Here is a 20,073-nt window from a genome sequence, read left to right as displayed (position 1 = left end):
AGGCTCCTCCCAGCATTTCTTCTTGCTCTATGCATTCAGAGCCATTCGGAGATGTGTTTTCTTGCTAAATTGCTGATCCAATTTTTATCTGATCAAGAATTTCTCTGAATTTTCATTTCAGAACTTTTTTTAGTCCTCATCCAGATCTTTGCATCAAAATGGTGCCAGTTCACAAAATTAGTTCAGCATTCAGCATCTTTATTTTACTTTTTATTTTTCACGAGAGATTACTTGGTTTGCAAGATCCTTCATCAAACTTTATTGGGTTAAATCTAGGTAACTATCAAAGTTCTAGATGTGTGTGTTGTTTTTACAAATTAATCCAAAAATTAATATATAACCTTTTTTGATGTACTGGATATTTTTTCAGTAACAACAGTATTGCTGTTCATGGGAGGTTATGTTTGTACTTTGTTTGTTAACTATGGTCCCAATCCTCGCAGTTAGCTTAAATATACCCTGTGCTAAGTCTGATGATAAAATGGTGGCTGATGATGAGGTTTTTTTTTTCCCCTTTGCACTTAGCACCTCAATACAGTTGCTTGCATATTCCAAAGTCAGTGGTTCATAATACATTGTCTAAACGCACAAGTGCAGTGCTATTCTGACAATGTCAGAGGCAATAACCACAAGAAGGGGCAATAGCATCCAGCCCTATTGAAATAATAAATAAATATATATAAACAGAGGAAAAAAAGAGGAGTAAATAATTATTTTTTTGTAGGGCCACTTGTTAGTTCACATTTTTAGAGCTCTGCTATATGTTTTTTAGCTTTCTTTAAGTGTAAAATACTTTCTGTGCTTTCCCTTTTGTCTCATCTATAAACTGTCTAATGCAAAATTATCAATATCTAGAGATGTGGAGGTATGCGCTGGAAAGGAGAGGAATGAAAGTTAGAAGCAGCAAGACCGAGTAGAAGTGTGTGAATGAGAGGAACTCAGGTGGAACGGTGAGGCTACAGGGAGTGGAGATCAAGAAGTTGGAGGATTTCAGGTATTTAGGGTCAACAGTCCAGAGCAACGGAGAGTGTGGAAAAGAGGGGAAGAGAGAGGTTCAAGCAGGTTGGAATAGGTGGAGAAAAGTATCAGGGGTACTATGCGATAAGAAGACTCGGCCGAATGAAAGGAAAGGTGTACAAGACAGTGGTGAGACCAGCGATGCTGTATGGCCGAGAAGCAGGCCAACAATGAAAGGACAATGACAGAAAGACAAGAGGCATAGTCAGAGGTCGCAGACATAAGGTTCTCTTTGGGAGTGACCAGGATGGATAGGATCAGGAATGAGTCTATCAGAGGGACAGCACATGTTAGATGTTTTGGAGAGAAGGTCAGAGAAGTCAGACTGAGATGGTTTGGTCATGTACTGAGGAGGGCTAGTGAACATATTGGTAGACGGATGCTGGAATTGGAGCTGTCAGGCAGGAGGTCTTGAGGAGGACCAAAGAAAGATTTATGGATGTAGTGTGAGAGGATATGAAGGTAGTTGGTGTGAGAGAGGACACAGAGAATAGGGTTAGATGGAGAAGGTTGAATTGCTGTAGCGACCCCTGAAGGGAAAAGCCGAAAGGAGGAGAAGAAGAAGCAATTTGACACCAGAGGTCTTATTTTATAGTGTGCTTGGTTTGCTTTTTACACTAAGATACAAAGATGAACTGAAACGTTGTATGTACTGCCTTTTCCTGCTGTTTTTGTAAGTGTTTTCCAGTTCAAGTGGCTAGCTCTTCATTGAGTTTTTCCAACTAACTAATATTTTCATAAATCTCTTATTACGTGAAAGTCTCCGAAACCACTCGCCCCCATAAAGGGGACAATGTAGAACAGGCGTCCGATCACACTTGAAACAGAAGAAGTCTCCTTTATTGTTCATCAGTTTGTCTGCATGCCTAACTGCTTGTGTTTGTCTGTTGTTTCTTGTGTAACTTGGGCCACAGTGACTGACTGACTGATAATTAATCTTGCGCTCTTGCATTTATTCATTTACTTTTTAATTTATAGTCCTTTTTTCCCCAAAACTTACTGCACTCTGCTTGCCCCTTTTTTGTCACTTCTCTGTCTGGTCTTTTAAGGTTACTTTATAATTTACAAAGATATGCACCTAAAACATTCAGTTTAAATTTTTGTGATATTTTGAATGTGCACAATAGTCACTTTCTGTTTTACCAAAAGCTGTCTGATGCACTGAGGTCTTGGATAGAAATGTGTTACATGCTTTGCCTAAGCTACACACGTTTAAATTTAGGCCTTGGAATTTTTTTGAAGGTCGGTGTAGTTTTTGTGTCTCTGTGCTGTGGTGGCTTCAAGGCGGGGGAATCACAGTAAGGTAAGAGTGTAAAATTGTGTTGAAAACCTCCTGATAGGTTGATCTGTTCTTCAGGATCCGAAGGAGCAAAGCAACAGCGCCCCCAAGTGACTGATGCAGAAGAGAAGAAATCACAGATCAGCGCCGACAGTGGCCTTAGCGTCACATCTGGCTCACAGGTTTGTACATGACTGACGGTGTAATGTAATGGTCTAGACAATGTGTAGACAAAAATCAGTTAAGCCTAGTATGCAATGCGCCAAAAAAGTTCTTTTGCATTGCATCTGGAAAGAATAAAGTAAAACTAGTTTTTAACCAAAATGTGGTGCTGAGTGCTTTATGCAGAAAGCTGTCTTTGGAAATGCCCCTTTTTTACCTTTTGCATTTTCATACTTCTTGTCTTTTGTAGAAGAGTGACACAGAGTCCGTAACAAGCTCAGAGCCACCAATCCTGACAAGAAGCACCAGCCAGGACTCAGAAGCCAGCACAGTGGTAGGGCACGGCCAACTCAGGGATCATATACTTTAGCACATCGATAACTGTACCAGATGTGGCATCCCCTTTTTTTCAGTGTATTGAAATTACAGTGTTATTATATTCATAAGGTTTATTTGTCATACCATTATGTGCATTGTAGAACAGAAGTTTTTTTTTAAGTTGTGTTTTTAAATAACCTTTAAGTTAGTTCATTTATTTGCTTTTCATATATTTTATGCTATTTCATTGCTGTGTGTTCTTAGATAAGCAATAGTTCTGGGGAGACTCTCGGAGCTGACAGTGACCTGAGCAGCACAGCAGGAGATGGCCTGGGTGGGAGAGCTGGCCCTCATTTAACCCAGTCCAGAGGGACCCTCTCTGACAGTGAGATCGAAACCAATCCAGCAACTAGCTCGGTGTTTGTAAGTTCATAAGTTCTTTAAAGTAAAACTACAGATTGGTCTAATCATGTATTGAATTAAATGTAAACTTGATTTTTAGGTAGTATACTTACCTTTATTTCACCTCATGAAAACATAACATTGGACAAATTGGACTCAATTTAGTGTAGTGAGAGCGGAAGGCTACTGACCAGGAGGTGAATTTGTTCCCAACAGCTTCTCACTCACTAAGGGGTTAAGAGTACAAGGTTACAATACATATAATTCAGCAAAAAGCAAACATTTAGGATGATGCGTCTATTTCTCTTACTTTTCAATGTAAAATTTGAAAAAAGCAAATTGCAACTTTTTCAATCGCCATAAACTTTAATGGTGGGAAACTTATAAAAGGTTCTATTGAAATGTACTGATCTGGAATTAAGCTAATGATTCCCATCGAATGATAGAAAATTTTAATTTCCGGTAAATTTCTACCCTGTGTTGACTATGCAGGGAAAGACACACACTCTTAAACCAGGTGCAAAAGAACATGCACCTGTAATAACAAAGGGACCACCTGCTCAGCCAGTTGAGGACATCAGCATGAGGATCTACCTTTGTGAAGGCCTGCTGGGTACGTTCTCTATTGATAGTCCTTATATATTTTTTTTGTCTATATTTAGCTTTTTTCGCTTTCATTATCTCAGAGAAAAACATTTCCAAGAAGCATGATTTTATGTTTGGATAACAAAAACCTGTAAAATTAAAATGCGTATTGCGTATACCAGTGTATACTAAACAATGTGTAAGGTGTTCTTTTGTCTTTGCTGTTTGAGGACAGAATTCTGGTAGCATGAATGACGCATTAGTTATTTGTTAGAGAAAGAAAAAAGCTGAAGTTGGGCAGCTTATAGACAGTGGTGATATTTACAAATGTTTACGGTGACCCATCTTTCAAAGGTTGCAGGCAATGGCTTAATTGTAAAGATTTTGATGCAAATGTGTGTACTTCCATGAATTTTGTTATTACAGGATAGAAATTTTTAGAAATATTCATAAATGTATAGAAAATACATGTGTAGGTAGAGAAATAATTTTGATAATATCATTGTTGTTGTTACCTGTAACCAACTTGATTATATTTAGTTAAATATATGATATATTAAATATATATAAAATATAAATTGTATATTAGGTATAAATTTTATGTTTATTAATTCTATTATATTTATATTATATTTAGAATGTTTATTCATAACATAACAAAATTATAACAGACCTTTTGAATTAAATAAAAATAAAAGTATACCACTTACAAAAAGTAACTTTCAAAGAGGTTGATGAGTAAGGTTGTGGATGTGTGTGTGTGTGTGTGTGTGTGTGTACGCGTCTGCACGTATGCTCTCTGCTTGCTTTGCTTTTGTTTTTGCCATTAAAACTACTCACATTGTTAGCCTAACCCCCTCCTGCTATTACTGCTTCTTTTCCTTCTTGCTGCCTTTGCTGCCTTGCCTCCTGGGAAAACTCTTCCAGGACGTGATAAGAGCTCCGTTTGGGATCAACTCGAGGATGCTGCCATGGAAACCTTTTCTTTAAGTAGGGTTAATCTCATGCCTTTGCATTTTTCCTGCGTGAGGTGCATCTATTGTTCACCAAGGCTAGCACTGTGTTTAATCTCTAGTGTGGTGTGGGTTTTTTCTGATCTGCCTGTGAGCTTTATGTCAAAGTCCCAAAAGTCTGTTTTCATGAGATTTGGTAGAAAGTACAAGAAGGCCCCCAATTCAGTCCCAAGCTTTCTCACAGTGGAACAGCATTATCACATATTGAAAGAGCATGAGTAATTCTATCTCTATCTTGAGATTTCTTCTCAAGTTTCTCTCCAGCTGACTTTTTCAACACGATTATGGTTATCCATGTAATCACCTTAAAGTTAACAAGTTTTTAGCTTTCACACTATAAGAATAAGAGCATGGTGTGGTCAAAGGCTTACAAATATGCTATCATTCTATAATCCAGCTGATACCAACAGAAGGTGGGTTTTTAACATTTCTTGGAGGTTGAAAGAAATGCAGCCCTACCACATCAGGCATAACACTGGGATCCATGTTTTTCCACTTTGCATTAAAAAGGTATTGTCTTGTAGCACATTATATTAAAAAAGCAATAAGGATTGTTGTCTCTGTATTTGTCAAGTTGTGAACTAGTTGTGAAAATGTGACCTTCAAAGTTTAGATTTCCTTTTAAAACAGTGAATCATTTGGCTGATTTACTGTTGGAAAACCCGAAGACAGATTTCTTCCTTTCTTACCTTGACAGAAAATTTGAGTTGACAGTTATAGGGCTTCTCATTGGTTGGAAACTATCTTGAAGGCTGCTGTCACCAAATTATGGAGAAAATGTATCAAAAATTCTTGAAACTGCACTTCAGACCTCTACACATTTTGAGCAGAGGTGATAATGAATTTCTCTGCTAACTCATGAGCTTAATGTGAGATGTCATTTGTGCAGGTAAAGAGCGCTCTACACTGTGGGACCAGGTGCAGTTTTGGGAGGATGCCTTCCTAGACGCTGTCATGTTGGAGCGAGAGGGGATGGGAATGGACCAGGGACCTCAAGAAATGATTGAAAGGTCCTGGATAGTTATTTTTTTTCGCGTCTGGACTCTGGTTGTATTGAACATTTTTATCTAAGACTGGCCTTAATATTTATTTCTATGTTGAAAATTCAAGCACAAATTTAGTCTATTACAATCATGGGATAACTTTATGGCAACATATCAAAAAGACCAAAATTTTTACCATTTATCACATGGTAACCACATTCACATTCAAGTGATTTGTATACTTCATCTTAGCAAGAGTGGCTTAGTAAAAAGAAAAAAAAAATAAATAATGAAAGCCCAAGGACCACCTTGTAAACTGCCTTAGGGGATTAGACCAAGCCTTACTGTGACCCTGTGTGTAGGATTAGCAGTATGGAAAATGAATGGATAACTGAATTTGTGTCATTTTTGGACACAGGTACCTTTCCTTGGGAGAACACGACCGTAAGCGTTTGGAGGACGATGAGGACAGACTTCTGGCTACTCTCCTGCACAACATGATCGCTTACATGCTAATGATGAAAGTAAGTAGCTCAATTTGACATCACATCCTAGAAAATCAGGCTTCCAAATAATTGTGACTTTTGGACAAACATAAGCTCCAATAAGTTTAATTTCCATCTTCTGCTTTTTTTTAAAATTAGGTGAACAAAAATGACGTCAGGAAGAAAGTGAGGCGTTTGATGGGGAAGTCCCACATTGGCCTCACATACAGCCAAGAGATCAATGAGATGCTGGACAAACTGGCCCAAATGGTGAGTATTAAGCATTTTTAGTAAGTGAATTACTACAATTGTTAATGCGTGAACTGTGTATTTAGAACGGCCGTGAGCTGTCGATACGGCCTAGTGGAAGCCGTCATATCAAGAAGCAGACATTTGTTGTACATGCTGGCACTGATACCACAGGAGACATATTTTTCATGGAGGTACGCACATTTTTTTTAACCATAAATACATGAACCTTTGGAAGTCATTCCCTTTGTCTGTTATGAACTGGAGTTTTTAATCTGTTTTTGCTTCAAGTTGAAGAGTAAGAGGAGTATTACATGCTTAACACTGAGCTGTTAAATATTTTAGGTGTGTGATGACTGCATAGTGCTGCGCAGCAATATTGGCACAGTGTACGAACGCTGGTGGTACGAAAAGCTGATCAACATGACTTACTGTCCCAAGACCAAAGTTCTGTGTCTCTGGAGACGCAATGGCCAAGAGACTCAGCTCAACAAATTCTATACGAAAAAGGTTAGAAGCTGCACTGTATCTGTCACTATGCTTCTTAGCTTATAGAAAAAAAATATACACCAAAAAAACAATGAAAATCCTATTTATTCTCTACTTCCTAGTGTCGTGAACTCTACTATTGTGTTAAAGACAGTATGGAAAGAGCTGCAGCTAGACAGCAAAGCATTAAGCCAGGTATGGGTTGCATTTTCTCATCATCCCCTCTATTATCAGCTATTGTGTGAGATATGGCCGAATTCTGTTGTCATGGTGTATGTGAGTTCATGTAACGGTTAATATAATTTTTCAAATCTCTCCATTACGTTTAGAAATTGCTTAGTCGTAACATACCGAAACCTTTGAGCCTGTAAACTACTTGAGACAAACTGGAAACAGTACAGACTTAAAAGTGTAATTTCAAGCTATTTTTCACCTTTAAAATTAGTATGTAAGAAATGTTATAATCTATTTAATATGATTAATAATAGAATTTTGTGAAATAATATTACCTTCGTCCTCCTTAATATCTGGCCAAAATGTGTTGCTATGCAGTTGAATTCATAAGCCAACAGACCTCCTGAGTGAATTCACTTTTTAAAAACTCTAAACTTGAGATATTTCCCCAGGTCCAGAGCTGGGCGGAGAGTTCCCAGTCCAGGACATGAAAACTGGAGAAGGAGGGCTGCTGCAGGTCACACTGGAGGGAATCAATCTGAAATTCATGCACAGCCAGGTAAGAGGCCAGGGCCACAGCAGACAGCTTCCTCTCATCTCACACAAGGGCATGAAAACAGAAACCATTCATAATGGTTTGGAACCCATTTCATTCTCCACTCATCTCTTTGTTAATCTCTTCACATTTCTTCTCATCATGTGACTGTCTTCCTCTATTGTCATTAGATATTAATCAAAATGGTAGCAATGACCGCTTGACATGGTTGATTGGAAACTTTCCCAAATTTTAGCACACCTTTTCCCTTAGAGGAAGATTTTGTCTTTGCTGTTTTTTAAATGTACTTTTTTGGGGGTCCTTTTTCAGTTTGTATTTGTTTATATACATGCATGCATACCCAAAAAACAGCATAAACACATTGCTCCTTCCATGTTTCTTTTACATTTGGGTGCTTAAACCCCATGCTCATTTACTTTGTTGGACGAAATGAAGTGATAATGTTTGTTTTTTGTGCATCACTGGTAAGATGAATGACCTCGAAAGCCTTTTCATTAACAATTGGCTGTTCAATAGGAACATTTACATTTAAGTTTGAATCCTCGAGCATTGTCATGTGTTGTTTTCATATTTGTGCACATGGTGATAGTTTGGCCTTTTTGCTGTTTATATATCCAGTGGATCAATGACAAATTGCATTGTGATCAAACAAGTAGACGTTTAGAGTGATGCTCAAGGTGCCATTCAATTGTGGGATTATATAGATATATCTTAAAACAGGACCAAATACAAGTCTCTGTGTTCTTTTTTTGAATTGTAAATAGTTCACAACAAAAGATTTAGAGCAGCATCTGGAGAATTTAAACTGATTATTTAGTTGGGGAACAACGTTTTCAGTTCAGTCACTTATGTTTATTTGTCAAGGTTTTCAAAATATCTCTATGGTATTTCTCTTCAGACAAAATGTTGTTTGTGGTGTTCACAGAAGTCCTTTTAATTTTGTGAGAAACAAATCACAAATCCAACAAAGTGCTCTCTGTAATTTCTTCAGGTGAAATGAAAATGTTGAATGCATGCTTTTTTTGTCCATTACATACAACAAGTAGACATATTTCAATTCAATGGCCATTTTCTTTCATTATTGAAAATATTTTTGAAGCAAGATTTTGTCATCAAAGGCTCAAAGCCATACTTTGTCATTCTGTCTTTGTTGGTAAGTTCAGATAAAAGCTAAAGCTGGATTTGCAGAGTCATTTATTTTTAACTAGCCATCAAAAGTCTCATTGTGGGTCTCTGAAGTCTCTATTTTTTTTTTCTTCTTTATTAACATTTGTTTGTACTCAGCCCTCCTGTGAAAGGATATTGAATGTTTTGGATAATTGTCTTGGAGCTACGTCAAGACCGGGCATTATATAAGATTCTTGATGAAATACACTATGTTTTGCCACTGGATAAAAGGAGTTACTATTGAGGACAGTGTATGGATTGTGACATAATAAGACACATACAATCATTTCATACAGCTGTGTTCAAAATGATTGCAATGAGTTTACAAACATGAGGCAAGTTCATAATCTGCATAATAGGTTTTTGTTTCCATGCACTGGGAATACCTAACATTATATTCAAAATCAAAAAAATGAAGGAAATTGTATAAATTTTTCTCCTTAACACGAAATGAAAGCAGATGAGTACTTAGCTGTTGAAAATAATAATAGTGTCTGAATACTGCTTGACAAACTCTGATATTTACTGTTTAAAATGAAAAATCTTTAAAATTTAGCATTCCTTAGTTGATTAACTCCGGGCACTTGTGAGACGGTATTCCATTGCAAAATCCAGACACTATTTTTTTGAACAGCCCAATATTCATTTCCCTTTATTTCTGTAAAGCAATTTTAAATGTATACATTTTTTCTTCCATGTTTTGATTTAGAATATGATGTGCTGTGCTCTCAATGCATGGAAAGAAAAACAGTTCACACACAGTACTTTTTCTTTGAATAGAAAGTGTACCTGTGACCACCACAAATTGATTCCTGTTAATACATATAGATGGGAACTGAAGTCTATCTCACAACCTAAACTGGCGTGGAGGTCTAGGTGTCATGTGGGTGAACTGACTATTCAAGAGTCACAGCGGTACATGAAGACGCTGCTAGACTGTGATTTTGGATTGTTTGGTCTTTCGTGTCTTTCGTGTCAAATCAGAGTGCAAATGTTTTGTTTCTCTCATCAACAGACTATTGGAATACCAATATATCAAACAATTGGGGTTTTCATTTCATCCTGTAGGAAACACTATGTTTGTAGAATATACGGTTCATGGATGTAGTTTGTTACATTTTGGTGTTTGCTAATAGGCTTCATAAGACAGCATCGTCCTTAGGGTTAGCTTTGTTTATTTTGTTGGATTTTTGTCTTTTTCTTTTTATAGTAATATCACAAATCCCTTGGTAGGAGGTTCACTGAGCGCCAGATATTCTCATGAATTAAATTGTGACAGTGCATTTCACGTTCAGTGAGTGGGCACCAGGTACAGAGCTCTGCGTTGAGGTGGGGATGTCCTATAGTGTGGAAGGGATTAAGTTTTGGTTATCGAATGCCCTCATTTATCTATTCTGCTTGTGTGAGCAAGTGGTGTTGGTGCTAGCCCTTGTTGCTGGAGGAGGAGGCATGGAGGGCTCTGGGGGACAGTGATGTTAAAAGTCCAGGAAAACAAAGGTGAACCCAGTTCTCAACACCTTAGTCAAACCAATAGCTCTTTATTCATTTATTTATTTATTTTTTAAAATGGTTTTGTTTGTTGTTGTTTTTTGTATGTTTGTTTTTGACACCTTAGTTTTTCTGGGCTGGTTCTCTTGTGACAGGTTTCCATATTGGCTCTGGTAACTTAATAGCTAGAAACCCGATTTGAATCTCTACAAGGCTCCTGTGTCTAGCGCCCTCTCAGAGTGCCGCCGGGTGTTTCTGCTCTTCTGTCCGATAATAATCCAAACCATTTCTCTCCCATGCTCTCTCCCCCTGCAAGGAGCGGAAGGTACACAACCTCTGCTGTGTTTGCTTATTAGCAGTAACATGTTATTGGGTTTCTTTTTGTTTTTCTCTATCCTTTCGTTTTACTGTCGTAGCTGTTTGGCAAGTGTACTTTTGTGTCCTTGTCCACATTTTTATATGGAAATTCCATGTATGCATCATATGGGCCACATTACATCTCCAAGCCTATAAAGAAAACTCCACTCTGCTGCCTTTTTCTTTTTGATAAAAATGATTATGAATGTTCCAGTTCTGACACACTTCATTGATTGAAACATTTCATCTCGAATTAGCTTGAAGCTTTGAGCAGTCTTAATGCATTTCTCCTCATTTAATCATCGCCCATGTATCATGGAAACTTCTCATTGTGTGCCTTCCTTTACTTTCAGTAACTATTTAAAGCTTGCATTACATGATTTTTAATTAATTAATTTTTTTTACTTTACCTTTCATACCGAACATTACAAGTTATACATATTTAGATATGAAATGTTAACTTTCATCCAGTGTTGTTGAGTTAATAATGTCCCTTCTTGTTTTTGTTTGTTTTTATGTTTGTGTTTTAGGTTTTCATAGAGCTGAGTCACATTAAAAAGTGCAATACAGTGAAGGGAGTCTTTGTCCTGGAGGAATTTGGTAAATACATCATCTATTGATTCTAGGCCTGTACTCGGCACGGCAGTAACTCAGCTTCATGGCAAATGTAATGGCCAGAGCTAATTAGGGTTCACTAAATTGGATACTCACTCTCCTGGAGGAACTCAGGTGTCTGTAGGGATGAATTCTTCAGATGGTGTCTTGTCTTACAGTGTTGATGTCTGTGGCCAGACACATTTCTTTTCAGTTGATAAAGGACACAACTTGTGAAAAACATTAAATCGATACCGCATGAAGGAATGGAGACAAATGCTCGTTGGCATTTCTTCACACTGTGTTCTATTTCACAACAAATATTACTCAAGGGGAAAACACATGTTCTTTTAGGAAACTATTAGGGAACATATTTTAACTTGTATTAAAATTTGTACACTTGTATCGCAAAAACATATCAGTTCAGAAAACGCTGCTTAAAGAAAGAGGAGAGATGAGCAGTAGAATTTAGATCTGTAATAAAGAAAGCAATGATTTAAAAGAATGGATTATTTCATTTGGGAAAATTACATTGAGTTCCATTCTTAATTGTGATTAATTCTGAATTTTGATTAATCCCACAACTTTTAAATAGTCGTGTGCTAAACACAAGTAACGACTACTTTGACAAATATGCTTCAAGAGAATTAATGTACGGTAAATTAGTCTGACTGTAAAACTCTTTCAATAATTTATAAACAAATGTAAGTTTTGTGTTTGCCTGTCTATATAAGGTTTTATTTATTTATCAGTCCAGTGAGTTGAATAAGACGCAGCACCACAAAATGAAATATATAGGTATAAAATTAAGTCAATGACTGGAAGTAAACCCTCTCTGTTGCACAGCTCAGTTTAGACCTTAGCTTTCAGTTGTTTTTCCTTGCGGCTTTTAGTGTCCAAGTTCTTTGGGAGGTAAAAAACTTCATCTCAGTCTTGTTTTCCAGACCAGAAACATTTTTTAAAATACTAAAACCCGCGATGATGGGTATTATTTACACAGAGACTCTGTGACAAAAAAGAATTAATTTTATCAAAGCAGTTAAAAAAGATGCAGGACTATACATCCATGAACTGATTAGCTTGGGAGGATGAATGTTCTTTTTTCTTTTTGAGGAATTTACCCTGCAGAAAGTGATGTAGTGTTAGGATAGTGAAAGAGCCACAGTTGTCTGAAAGACTCATACGGTCACCGGAAAGCTGATTCACAATGTTTTCGAATGAAAGATTTACCTGTTCGACAGTTTAAAATTATAGGGTTTTAACTATCCGAGAGATGCTTTTTCCCCTTAGTGGACAAGAATAGTTAGACAAACATTGCGATGCCCCTCCTCTCCCCAACGTCAGCTCTCTCTCAAGAGAAAATCAATTCCTTAATTCAACTCGAGGGACAAGAACAAAATGCATTGGTCTCTCATTTTGACTCAAGATTTATTGCAAGTTTAGCTTGCCTCTTTTTTTGTCTCGACCCAAAGAAAAGGTGGTTCAAATGAGAGCTTTCAAAACGACCTCTGTCCGCAAACAAACCCCACAATATTAAACTCCAGACTGCGTATTAAAAATAAAAATCTTAAAGTTCTTGAGATTTCTGTGAAAAAAAAAGGCTTTGCCAGGCAAGCAAATATTATTCTGGGAAATTATGATTTTCAATTTCCATCCTGTTGAGAAAACACTTCAGCGAAAATGATGTTTTTTCGCCCCCAAATTGTGCCAAAACACAGGACAATTTTGATTCTGAAATGTATTGCCCATCCATAAAAATAGCTATATTTCAGATGTTTATGAGCCTAGCTTGTCCTTACGGGTCAGCCCGATGAAGAGAGGAGAGCAAAGCATTCCTTTTGCTGTTTCAGGATTTTCAGGCAGAGGTTTAGAATTGTTGTTGACTGCAGTCAAAAAGAAAAGAAAAACAAGATGAAACAAAATGATGGTGGAGAGTGTGAAGTTGAGAGCCAGGCAGGGTTACTGCCGTGTCTCTGTGCTGCTTTTGTAATGTTGCCCTCATCTTTGCCACTATGAAAACCTTCATTCTCCAGCAGGTAAAGTGTCGTCATCTTTCTCCTTCCTTACTCAGACTAATCCTGCACAAGATACTTGATCCGTTGATTCTGCCACTGATTCATTTTTTTTTTTTCTTTTCTGTACCCCATCCCTACACCGTAACCCCGCCCCACCCGTCCCCCCACCCACTCACTCACATTATCATTTGCTTTCCATTTTGGAGATCACCCCAAGATTCATGCGTTTGACATTCCCCGCGCCCTGACAGTCTGCCTCAGCCTCCCAGCAATATAAGATCTTTTGAGTGAAACAGTGTTTTCAGGGTGGCGAGTTGAAGGATTTAACCCCCACCCCACCCCCTGCTCCCCAGATCTCAGCCTTGTCCTCCGCCTGTGGTTCACATTTACTAATGAAAAGTCACTATCCTGTGGATGGCCACAGGGTCCTGTGCCAAAGACCTTTGGCCTTTTATATCTGCTTCTCTGTTGTCTTCTGGCTATCAGTTCATTGGGATGGAGGGGGTTTGAGGAGGGGAAGTCCATCTTTTTCTTTTCCTGTGTGTATAGTTTTTTTATTTCTATCTATTTATTTAGTTATTGCCATTTTATGTCTGAAATGCTGCAATGTGCAGTCCCATGGAAAGAGCCATTTGTTTTTATTTGTCCATTTGGAGGGCCAAGAATGTCCTCCCCCAGCAGACTTAAGATATCTCGGACTTTTCCACCCCATCAATATCTCCCTTAGAAGTTCACCGGGACCCACGGGATGTAATCTTACGAAGTGACATGAAATTGCCTATAAACCAGCATCGAAATAACCAGGTGAAACCTCTCCAATTCAGTCAGGCGCGAACAAGCCGTTCTCCCCTCACTAACCGTCTCCATGACTGCAGGAGGATTTTTCTCGGCCCTCACCCCGTTTTGACACCTTTTCCCAATGTTCACCCCCTGTAACCTCAAAAGCTTTCAAACAATAACAGACCCAAGTTCCTGCTGCCTTTGAATGTTCTGTTCTGTCTCTTGCATCGGCTTAGTTCCTGAAACTAAAGAAGTGGTGATCCACAAGTACAAGACCCCCATGGTGAGTCCTCGCCTTTTCGGGCCTTTTATTTTCATTTCTTTTATTTAACCTGCGCATATAGATGCAGATTGCTGGGTTTGCACAGCAGGGCTGTTGCATCCAAAACACATGTGAGTGAAAAGCAAATGTTCTGCCTTTTAAAGGGTCCCAGCTCTTGAAATAAAGGGGGGTGAAAAAGTCACTTATTCCATTCAAAGTAAAAGGTGTTGGTGCTTCAAACGTGGTCACACTCCGTGTCACCGTACAACTCCTCCATTGTCTCAATATGTAGTTTTGTGTTTTTTGTTTTTTTTTTAAATCTGATAACTTGTGACACTAATTTCCATATAAGATGTTGAGGTCCTGGACTTTCTTTAATTACTTTTATAACCAACATGTCCCAGGGTTTGTACCAAGATGATATGACTTCTTCAGAGCAAAGAATAATAGGCATAAAATATAAGCAAAGAACAAAAGAAGAAAGAAAATATTTAATTTTCATCTTCAACCCCCCAGAGACCAGGCATCTATACCGTCACATCTCAGATTGACTTTATTGTTTTCTCTGGAAATTCAGACTGAGCTCTTGAAGTATTAGAAGTTCTTTAAAAATGTCCACCACGTGACAGAAAAGCTGGAGTATCACAAAATCAGATGCAATCCTAGAAAGAGCGGGAAAAATCACATAATTGATCTTTGAAATTAATTAGGCTTTGTGACCATAATCATGTTCGGATAATCGGCTTTTTTGTCACCGCTGATTCAACTCGGCGATGACATCTCATTCATCCATTGTCGACTGATTTGCAGAACAATTCAATTTTTTTCAATGGAAATAGTGCAAGGTAATATAAAATTGGAAACACCTTGAAAAATAATAGTTCATAATTCCTTCAAAGGCAAAGTATCGGGGTGCAGTAATAACTGAAATAAGCTTTAGCAGATTTGACTGTCTTCACTACAGTGAGAAGACACACGGGAATCGCTTTTAGTTAAATACAATAACATTATGGTTTTCACGATGCTTGAAGGCCACATTTGTTTAACCGCAGGCAAGAAAAAGGTAATGCCAGCACAAGCAAATTGAAATGAAGGAAACCAGAGTTATCGAATGATGGGGTTGAATTATTAGCGTACGAGAATATGTAACTGTTAAATGCCTAGGAAGGAAAAATGACTCACAATATTTGGAAGGCCCCATTTTTTTTCTTTTTTCAAATAATAATGTGCATCTGGATTTTCCCTGTAACATTATTTTATCCAAAATATTAAACATAAATAACCATGATACTTATCAATATCATTGTCCGATAACATTTGATCCAACTGATATGTTGGTCAGCGAGAGTAAATAGACCATCAATTGAGGGACAACAGTAGTTTTTTATATTGCCATGCTTCAGCTAATAATCAATATACATGCATACCTTCATACAAACATGCAGACAAACAGAGTTGCCATGGTAATCAGTCCCTCAGGACAGCAGGAGATGTGGCGCCTGTATGGAGAACAGATATCGTCTTGTCTGGATGCCGGTTAACTCTAAACAAACAGCCCCTGTTTTGAGGCTCAGTTACCTCGATCAGCCAGAGCCTCTGAGGGATTTTAACCGCGACACACTCGACACGAGCAGCCTGACGGCGTGTTAGATGTGTGTGTTGCTGCCTGCCAGCATGGCCCGGGGATGTCCAGGGTTTGAGTTCGCAGTCAGCTCGCGAGGACTCCACCACAACACTTCTCACTTAAGAGCCTCTTTTCAATCTTTGAAAGACACGGCGTAAAACTGGTTGGATGATTCTGAGCTTCCAGTCGATGCGTAACGACTTTGTTGTGCCGGTGCAAAAAAAAAAAAAAAAAAAAAATTGACAAACGCAGTTGTAACTGACAGCACAAGAGGAGAAAAATAATAGAATCGAAAGAATGAACACGAGAAGTTAGAAAATAGTCGGTATTCGTGACGATTGTGCCTCCTGTTAACGGATGACTCAGATGAACCCTCCACCCTCTTCCTCTCTCTTCTGTAGGCACATCAGATCTGTTACTCCGTCCTCTGCCTTTTCTCCTATGTGGCTGCCGTGAAGGGGAAGGAGGCTGAAGGAAAGCCCAAGATTCTGTCCCCGCGACCCGTTCCTAGCTAGTCTCCACCTGCGCCCCGCTCCCGCTCCCCTTCCCCCCGCCCACGCCCTCAACGTGCCTATCTACTTGAAATGGCATCTCAGCTCTGAACCCAGACTTCTGACAATCCCTGATTTACTTCTAAGCACACAAATCCTACTCTTCTCCCCTGTAAATATGATTCCAAGACCCCCTTTTTAGACCCAGCGGTGTAGATGTGTTTAACCCCGGTGCGTGATGTTGTGTACATACCTTCCACACTGATGTCCTGATGGTCATGCTGTCCCAGCTATATTAATGTTTGCCTACCCATGTCATTCAGCCCTCCAGGCCCCCTTCGCCCTTCCAGTTTCTGTGGCCAAATGTTTTTTTTTTTCTGTTTATTATTTTTTTTTTTCTTTTTTAAACTGTGGATGTGTGGGGTCGCTCCGAGGCACAGAGTGCATGCGGGTCTCGTGCACAACCCTGACCGTCGTTGAACAGCAGCCCCCCCCCCCCCCCCCCCCCGTTCACACTGCTGCGCGTTGTTGTTGTTTGTTAAGTTTGTTGTGGTGACTATAAAGGTCTGGTCTTTCCTGAGATCCTCTTGTAATGCAGGAAAAAAAAAAGCTACTGTAAATAACACCGGAGCGCCGCATGTGAACGCTTCTTCAAGGTGTTTGAACCCCCCTCCCCCATTAAAAAGTGTGTTCTCCAATGTTTTCTTGCTGTAGCTCAGTCTGCCAGACTGAATTACTGTTCTAGTTCTACTGTAAAATCTGTCTGTGGTCTGCTGTTTATCAACTGCATGTTCCTATAAGGATAAAAAAATAAATATTATATATATATATTTCTATATATAGTATTTATTTCGTTAATATATATTGACTGTACATTCCTGGGCGAAAAAATTGCTAGATGTGCAATACCGAGTAGTTAGCCATCGCCAGAGCCAGGTTCTGGCCTCCACAGGGTGAAGAATGTAAGGAAGAACTTTTTTTTTTTTTTTCCTATAGAACATTTTGATTGAAGTGAATTTGACGTGTGTGACAAGACTGTTTGTCTTTTGTGAGTGTGAACTATATTCATGACCTATTAAGATATATAACCATGTATCTATCACCTGACAGAAAACTGCTGCTGTGATGCTCTTTATATTTCACTCAGGCCTCGCCCACTAAGTGATGTCACCGGCCCGCCTTCACTGGACACTGGATTCATGACTCAGACTGTGTACACACAAGAGGCGTTGTCTTTGTTACATTTGTAAATCTATGCACAGCGCAGGGCAGGTTTGAATCCCTTATCTCTTTGATTTTGTAAATGATCTGTTATTTTCCACTCCTGATATGAGCTAGAAAGACACTCCACTGTCCATGAACCTCTTGAACAAAACCTGAAGGTTCTCAGAGTTTGTAAAACTGTCTGGATTTTACTGCAACTGGAACAACTTCGGGTTTGCATCGCTTTGTCATTTTGACAACAGTGATTACTGTGGGCACCTAATACACCAACAGATGCGTTAAATGGCATAAAATATCCCGTCAGAACAAAGTCAGTGTGTTTGCAGAAGTAATTCTATCCCCAAAGTGCAGCTTTCCTGTTTGCTTTTCCATTTAAGTCCAATCCCCACGTAATAGGTTTGGATAATTTGCTTTAGTGATGTAGTCAAACCAGAAAGTTGTCACCCAGCAGATTTTGAACCAACCTGTTGTCTAGCAACAAATAAACCATTAATAAGAGATTTCTGATGGTAGTTGCAAATTTTGTTTAGTAGAATTTCATCCGGATACATTTTTTCCAGTTTCAAAGATCTGAGTTTTCAGGCCGTCCTTCACCTGATGAGTTGCTCACAGAGTTCTGGACCAGACTTTACATTTTGTATTTCCATTCATTGGTTGTCATGATTTCTGATGCTATTCAGCTGCCTGCTGCTGCACTCACTTGAGTGGAAATAAAGCGCCTGGGCTTTCTGTCAGCATCAGTAGACACTAACGGACAAACACTAAAGGCTAAAATACCCATTTCTACCATCCAACCATAGTGATTATAGATTTTGATGTACTTGCTAATATATATTTTTTTTAAGGGCAAAGATATCATTTTTAAATTTTCTATTATGAAAAGAGAAAAAACATTTTTTTTTTTTTTTTTTTGCTGTAAAAGCTTTACTGATCACCTCATGACCACATTCCAGGTGAAATGCCAACTTGTATATCACAAATTGGGGAAAAACAATACCAACCCTCAGCAGTGGTTTTCTGCCGCGTGATGGCTGCTGAGTGTTTGCCCTCCAGGCGCGTTGCTCCAGCAGAGACTTGAGTTCTCATGTTGTTTCTGTCCTGTGATCTATTGAACTGTTGTATCTCAGCTCATCATTTACACTGTGTGGATGAGGGGTGGGAGGTTGTGTGTGTGTGTTTGTATGTGCGCGTGCATGTATCTTCATGTGGAAAAGTTCAGATCAGCAATATAGGTACAGCTGTATCACTGGAATTCAGCTTGAGTGACACACTCTTCATTTTCGGCCATTTAGCTGCAAGGGTAATAAGTGGAATTCTCAAAACATGCAGTTTCACCAACTAAAGACAGCACACATCGATCTGAAGCATCTCCAAATTTAATTTGGGGAAAGCAACAGCTCATGCTTAAGTTAACTGTATTTTTCTTTTCCACTGAAGTGTCACCGCTGTCATTGTGCTCGCCGACTGCTGTAACGAGGGAATACATGAAATGAGATGCCAAGTATCCCAGTATTTGACGAGTATTTATAGAATCTGTACAGCTTTAGCAATATAATAAAAGTTGTCCCAAAAGAATATCCACGCTTATTTTTTTTCTTGATAATTACTGCAATTGTGACAAGCAGATGTCTGAAAATCCAGATCTTAAATTTTATTTATGTCCACTGGTTAAACGTAGTTTAATAATTAGACATTAAGTTCCAGACTGAGAAGCAGTACCATTAAAATTTAATTAAGACTGATGGAAAGAAGCCACAAGCACATTATTAAATATGCAAATACAGTCACATGGAATCCATGCTGCCATTGGTGTCTGGCTATATGGGATGTTTAGTTAATGTAACAACCAAACTGTTACAGCTGTGATAGATTTCGGACAAAGGCTCTGCAAGTTCAATTAAATTTTGCCATTCAGTTCGAGAAGCTACTATTTTCAAGTGTTTGTGCAAAGAGTCCAGTCCTGCTTTTTATGTCAGGGTGGCACTGGCCCATGTCTCCCCAAGCCTGTCTTGGGGGGGGGGGGGGGCACAGAGCAGTGTCTGCCTGAGCCGGTCCCCAGCCCAGATAAATACAGAGGGTTGCGTCAGGAAGGGCATCCGGTGTAAAACTTTTGCCAAAACCAACCATGCGAGTCAACCATAGTCATATCATACCGGATCGGTCGAGGACCGGGTTAACAACGGCCGCCATTGGTACTGATGACCCACAGGGTACCAGTGGAAATTGGGCTACTGTGGTTCGAAAGAGAAGATTTATGGACTTAGTAAGAGTGGATATGAAGGTAGTTGGTGTGAGAGAGGAGGATACAGAGAAAAGGGTTAGATGGAGAAAGTTGATTCACTGTGGCGACCCCTGAAGG

General features: G+C 38.9%; 1 protein-coding gene across 19 annotated transcripts in view; it reads left to right on the top strand.

Annotated features, from left to right (window-relative positions):
* The window catches only part of madd (MAP-kinase activating death domain), a 53,217-nt gene extending 33,928 nt beyond the window's left edge, over positions 1-19,289 (top strand). For 9 of the 19 annotated variants that reach the window (XM_086144022.1, XM_086144025.1, XM_086144033.1 and 6 more), the window contains 15 exons: positions 2,375-2,478; positions 2,709-2,792; positions 3,041-3,199; positions 3,671-3,791; positions 4,691-4,753; positions 5,666-5,786; positions 6,178-6,283; positions 6,404-6,514; positions 6,580-6,687; positions 6,839-7,003; positions 7,105-7,177; positions 7,609-7,715; positions 11,255-11,324; positions 14,350-14,396; positions 16,401-19,289. In XM_086144022.1, the coding sequence (XP_086000148.1) occupies positions 2,375-2,478; positions 2,709-2,792; positions 3,041-3,199; positions 3,671-3,791; positions 4,691-4,753; positions 5,666-5,786; positions 6,178-6,283; positions 6,404-6,514; positions 6,580-6,687; positions 6,839-7,003; positions 7,105-7,177; positions 7,609-7,715; positions 11,255-11,324; positions 14,350-14,396; positions 16,401-16,514 (1,553 nt within the window). In that variant the 3' untranslated portion in view covers positions 16,515-19,289. The remainder of the gene's footprint in view (positions 1-2,374; positions 2,479-2,708; positions 2,793-3,040; positions 3,200-3,670; positions 3,792-4,690; positions 4,754-5,665; positions 5,787-6,177; positions 6,284-6,403; positions 6,515-6,579; positions 6,688-6,838; positions 7,004-7,104; positions 7,178-7,608; positions 7,716-11,254; positions 11,325-14,349; positions 14,397-16,400) is intronic. The other 10 variants (XM_086144037.1, XM_086144032.1, XM_086144035.1 and 7 more) reach the window with 5 other exon arrangements.
* Positions 19,290-20,073: the final 784 nt, after the last annotated feature.

The sequence above is a fragment of the Fistularia commersonii genome, chromosome 3 (assembly GCF_037954325.1).
Source record: "Fistularia commersonii isolate RoL2024-O1a breed Wild chromosome 3, RoL_Fcom_v1.0, whole genome shotgun sequence".
Classification (NCBI taxonomy): domain Eukaryota; kingdom Metazoa; phylum Chordata; class Actinopteri; order Syngnathiformes; family Fistulariidae; genus Fistularia; species Fistularia commersonii.
Note: the sequence above shows the minus strand (reverse complement) of the source record. Positions and strands in the feature narration are given on the sequence as shown.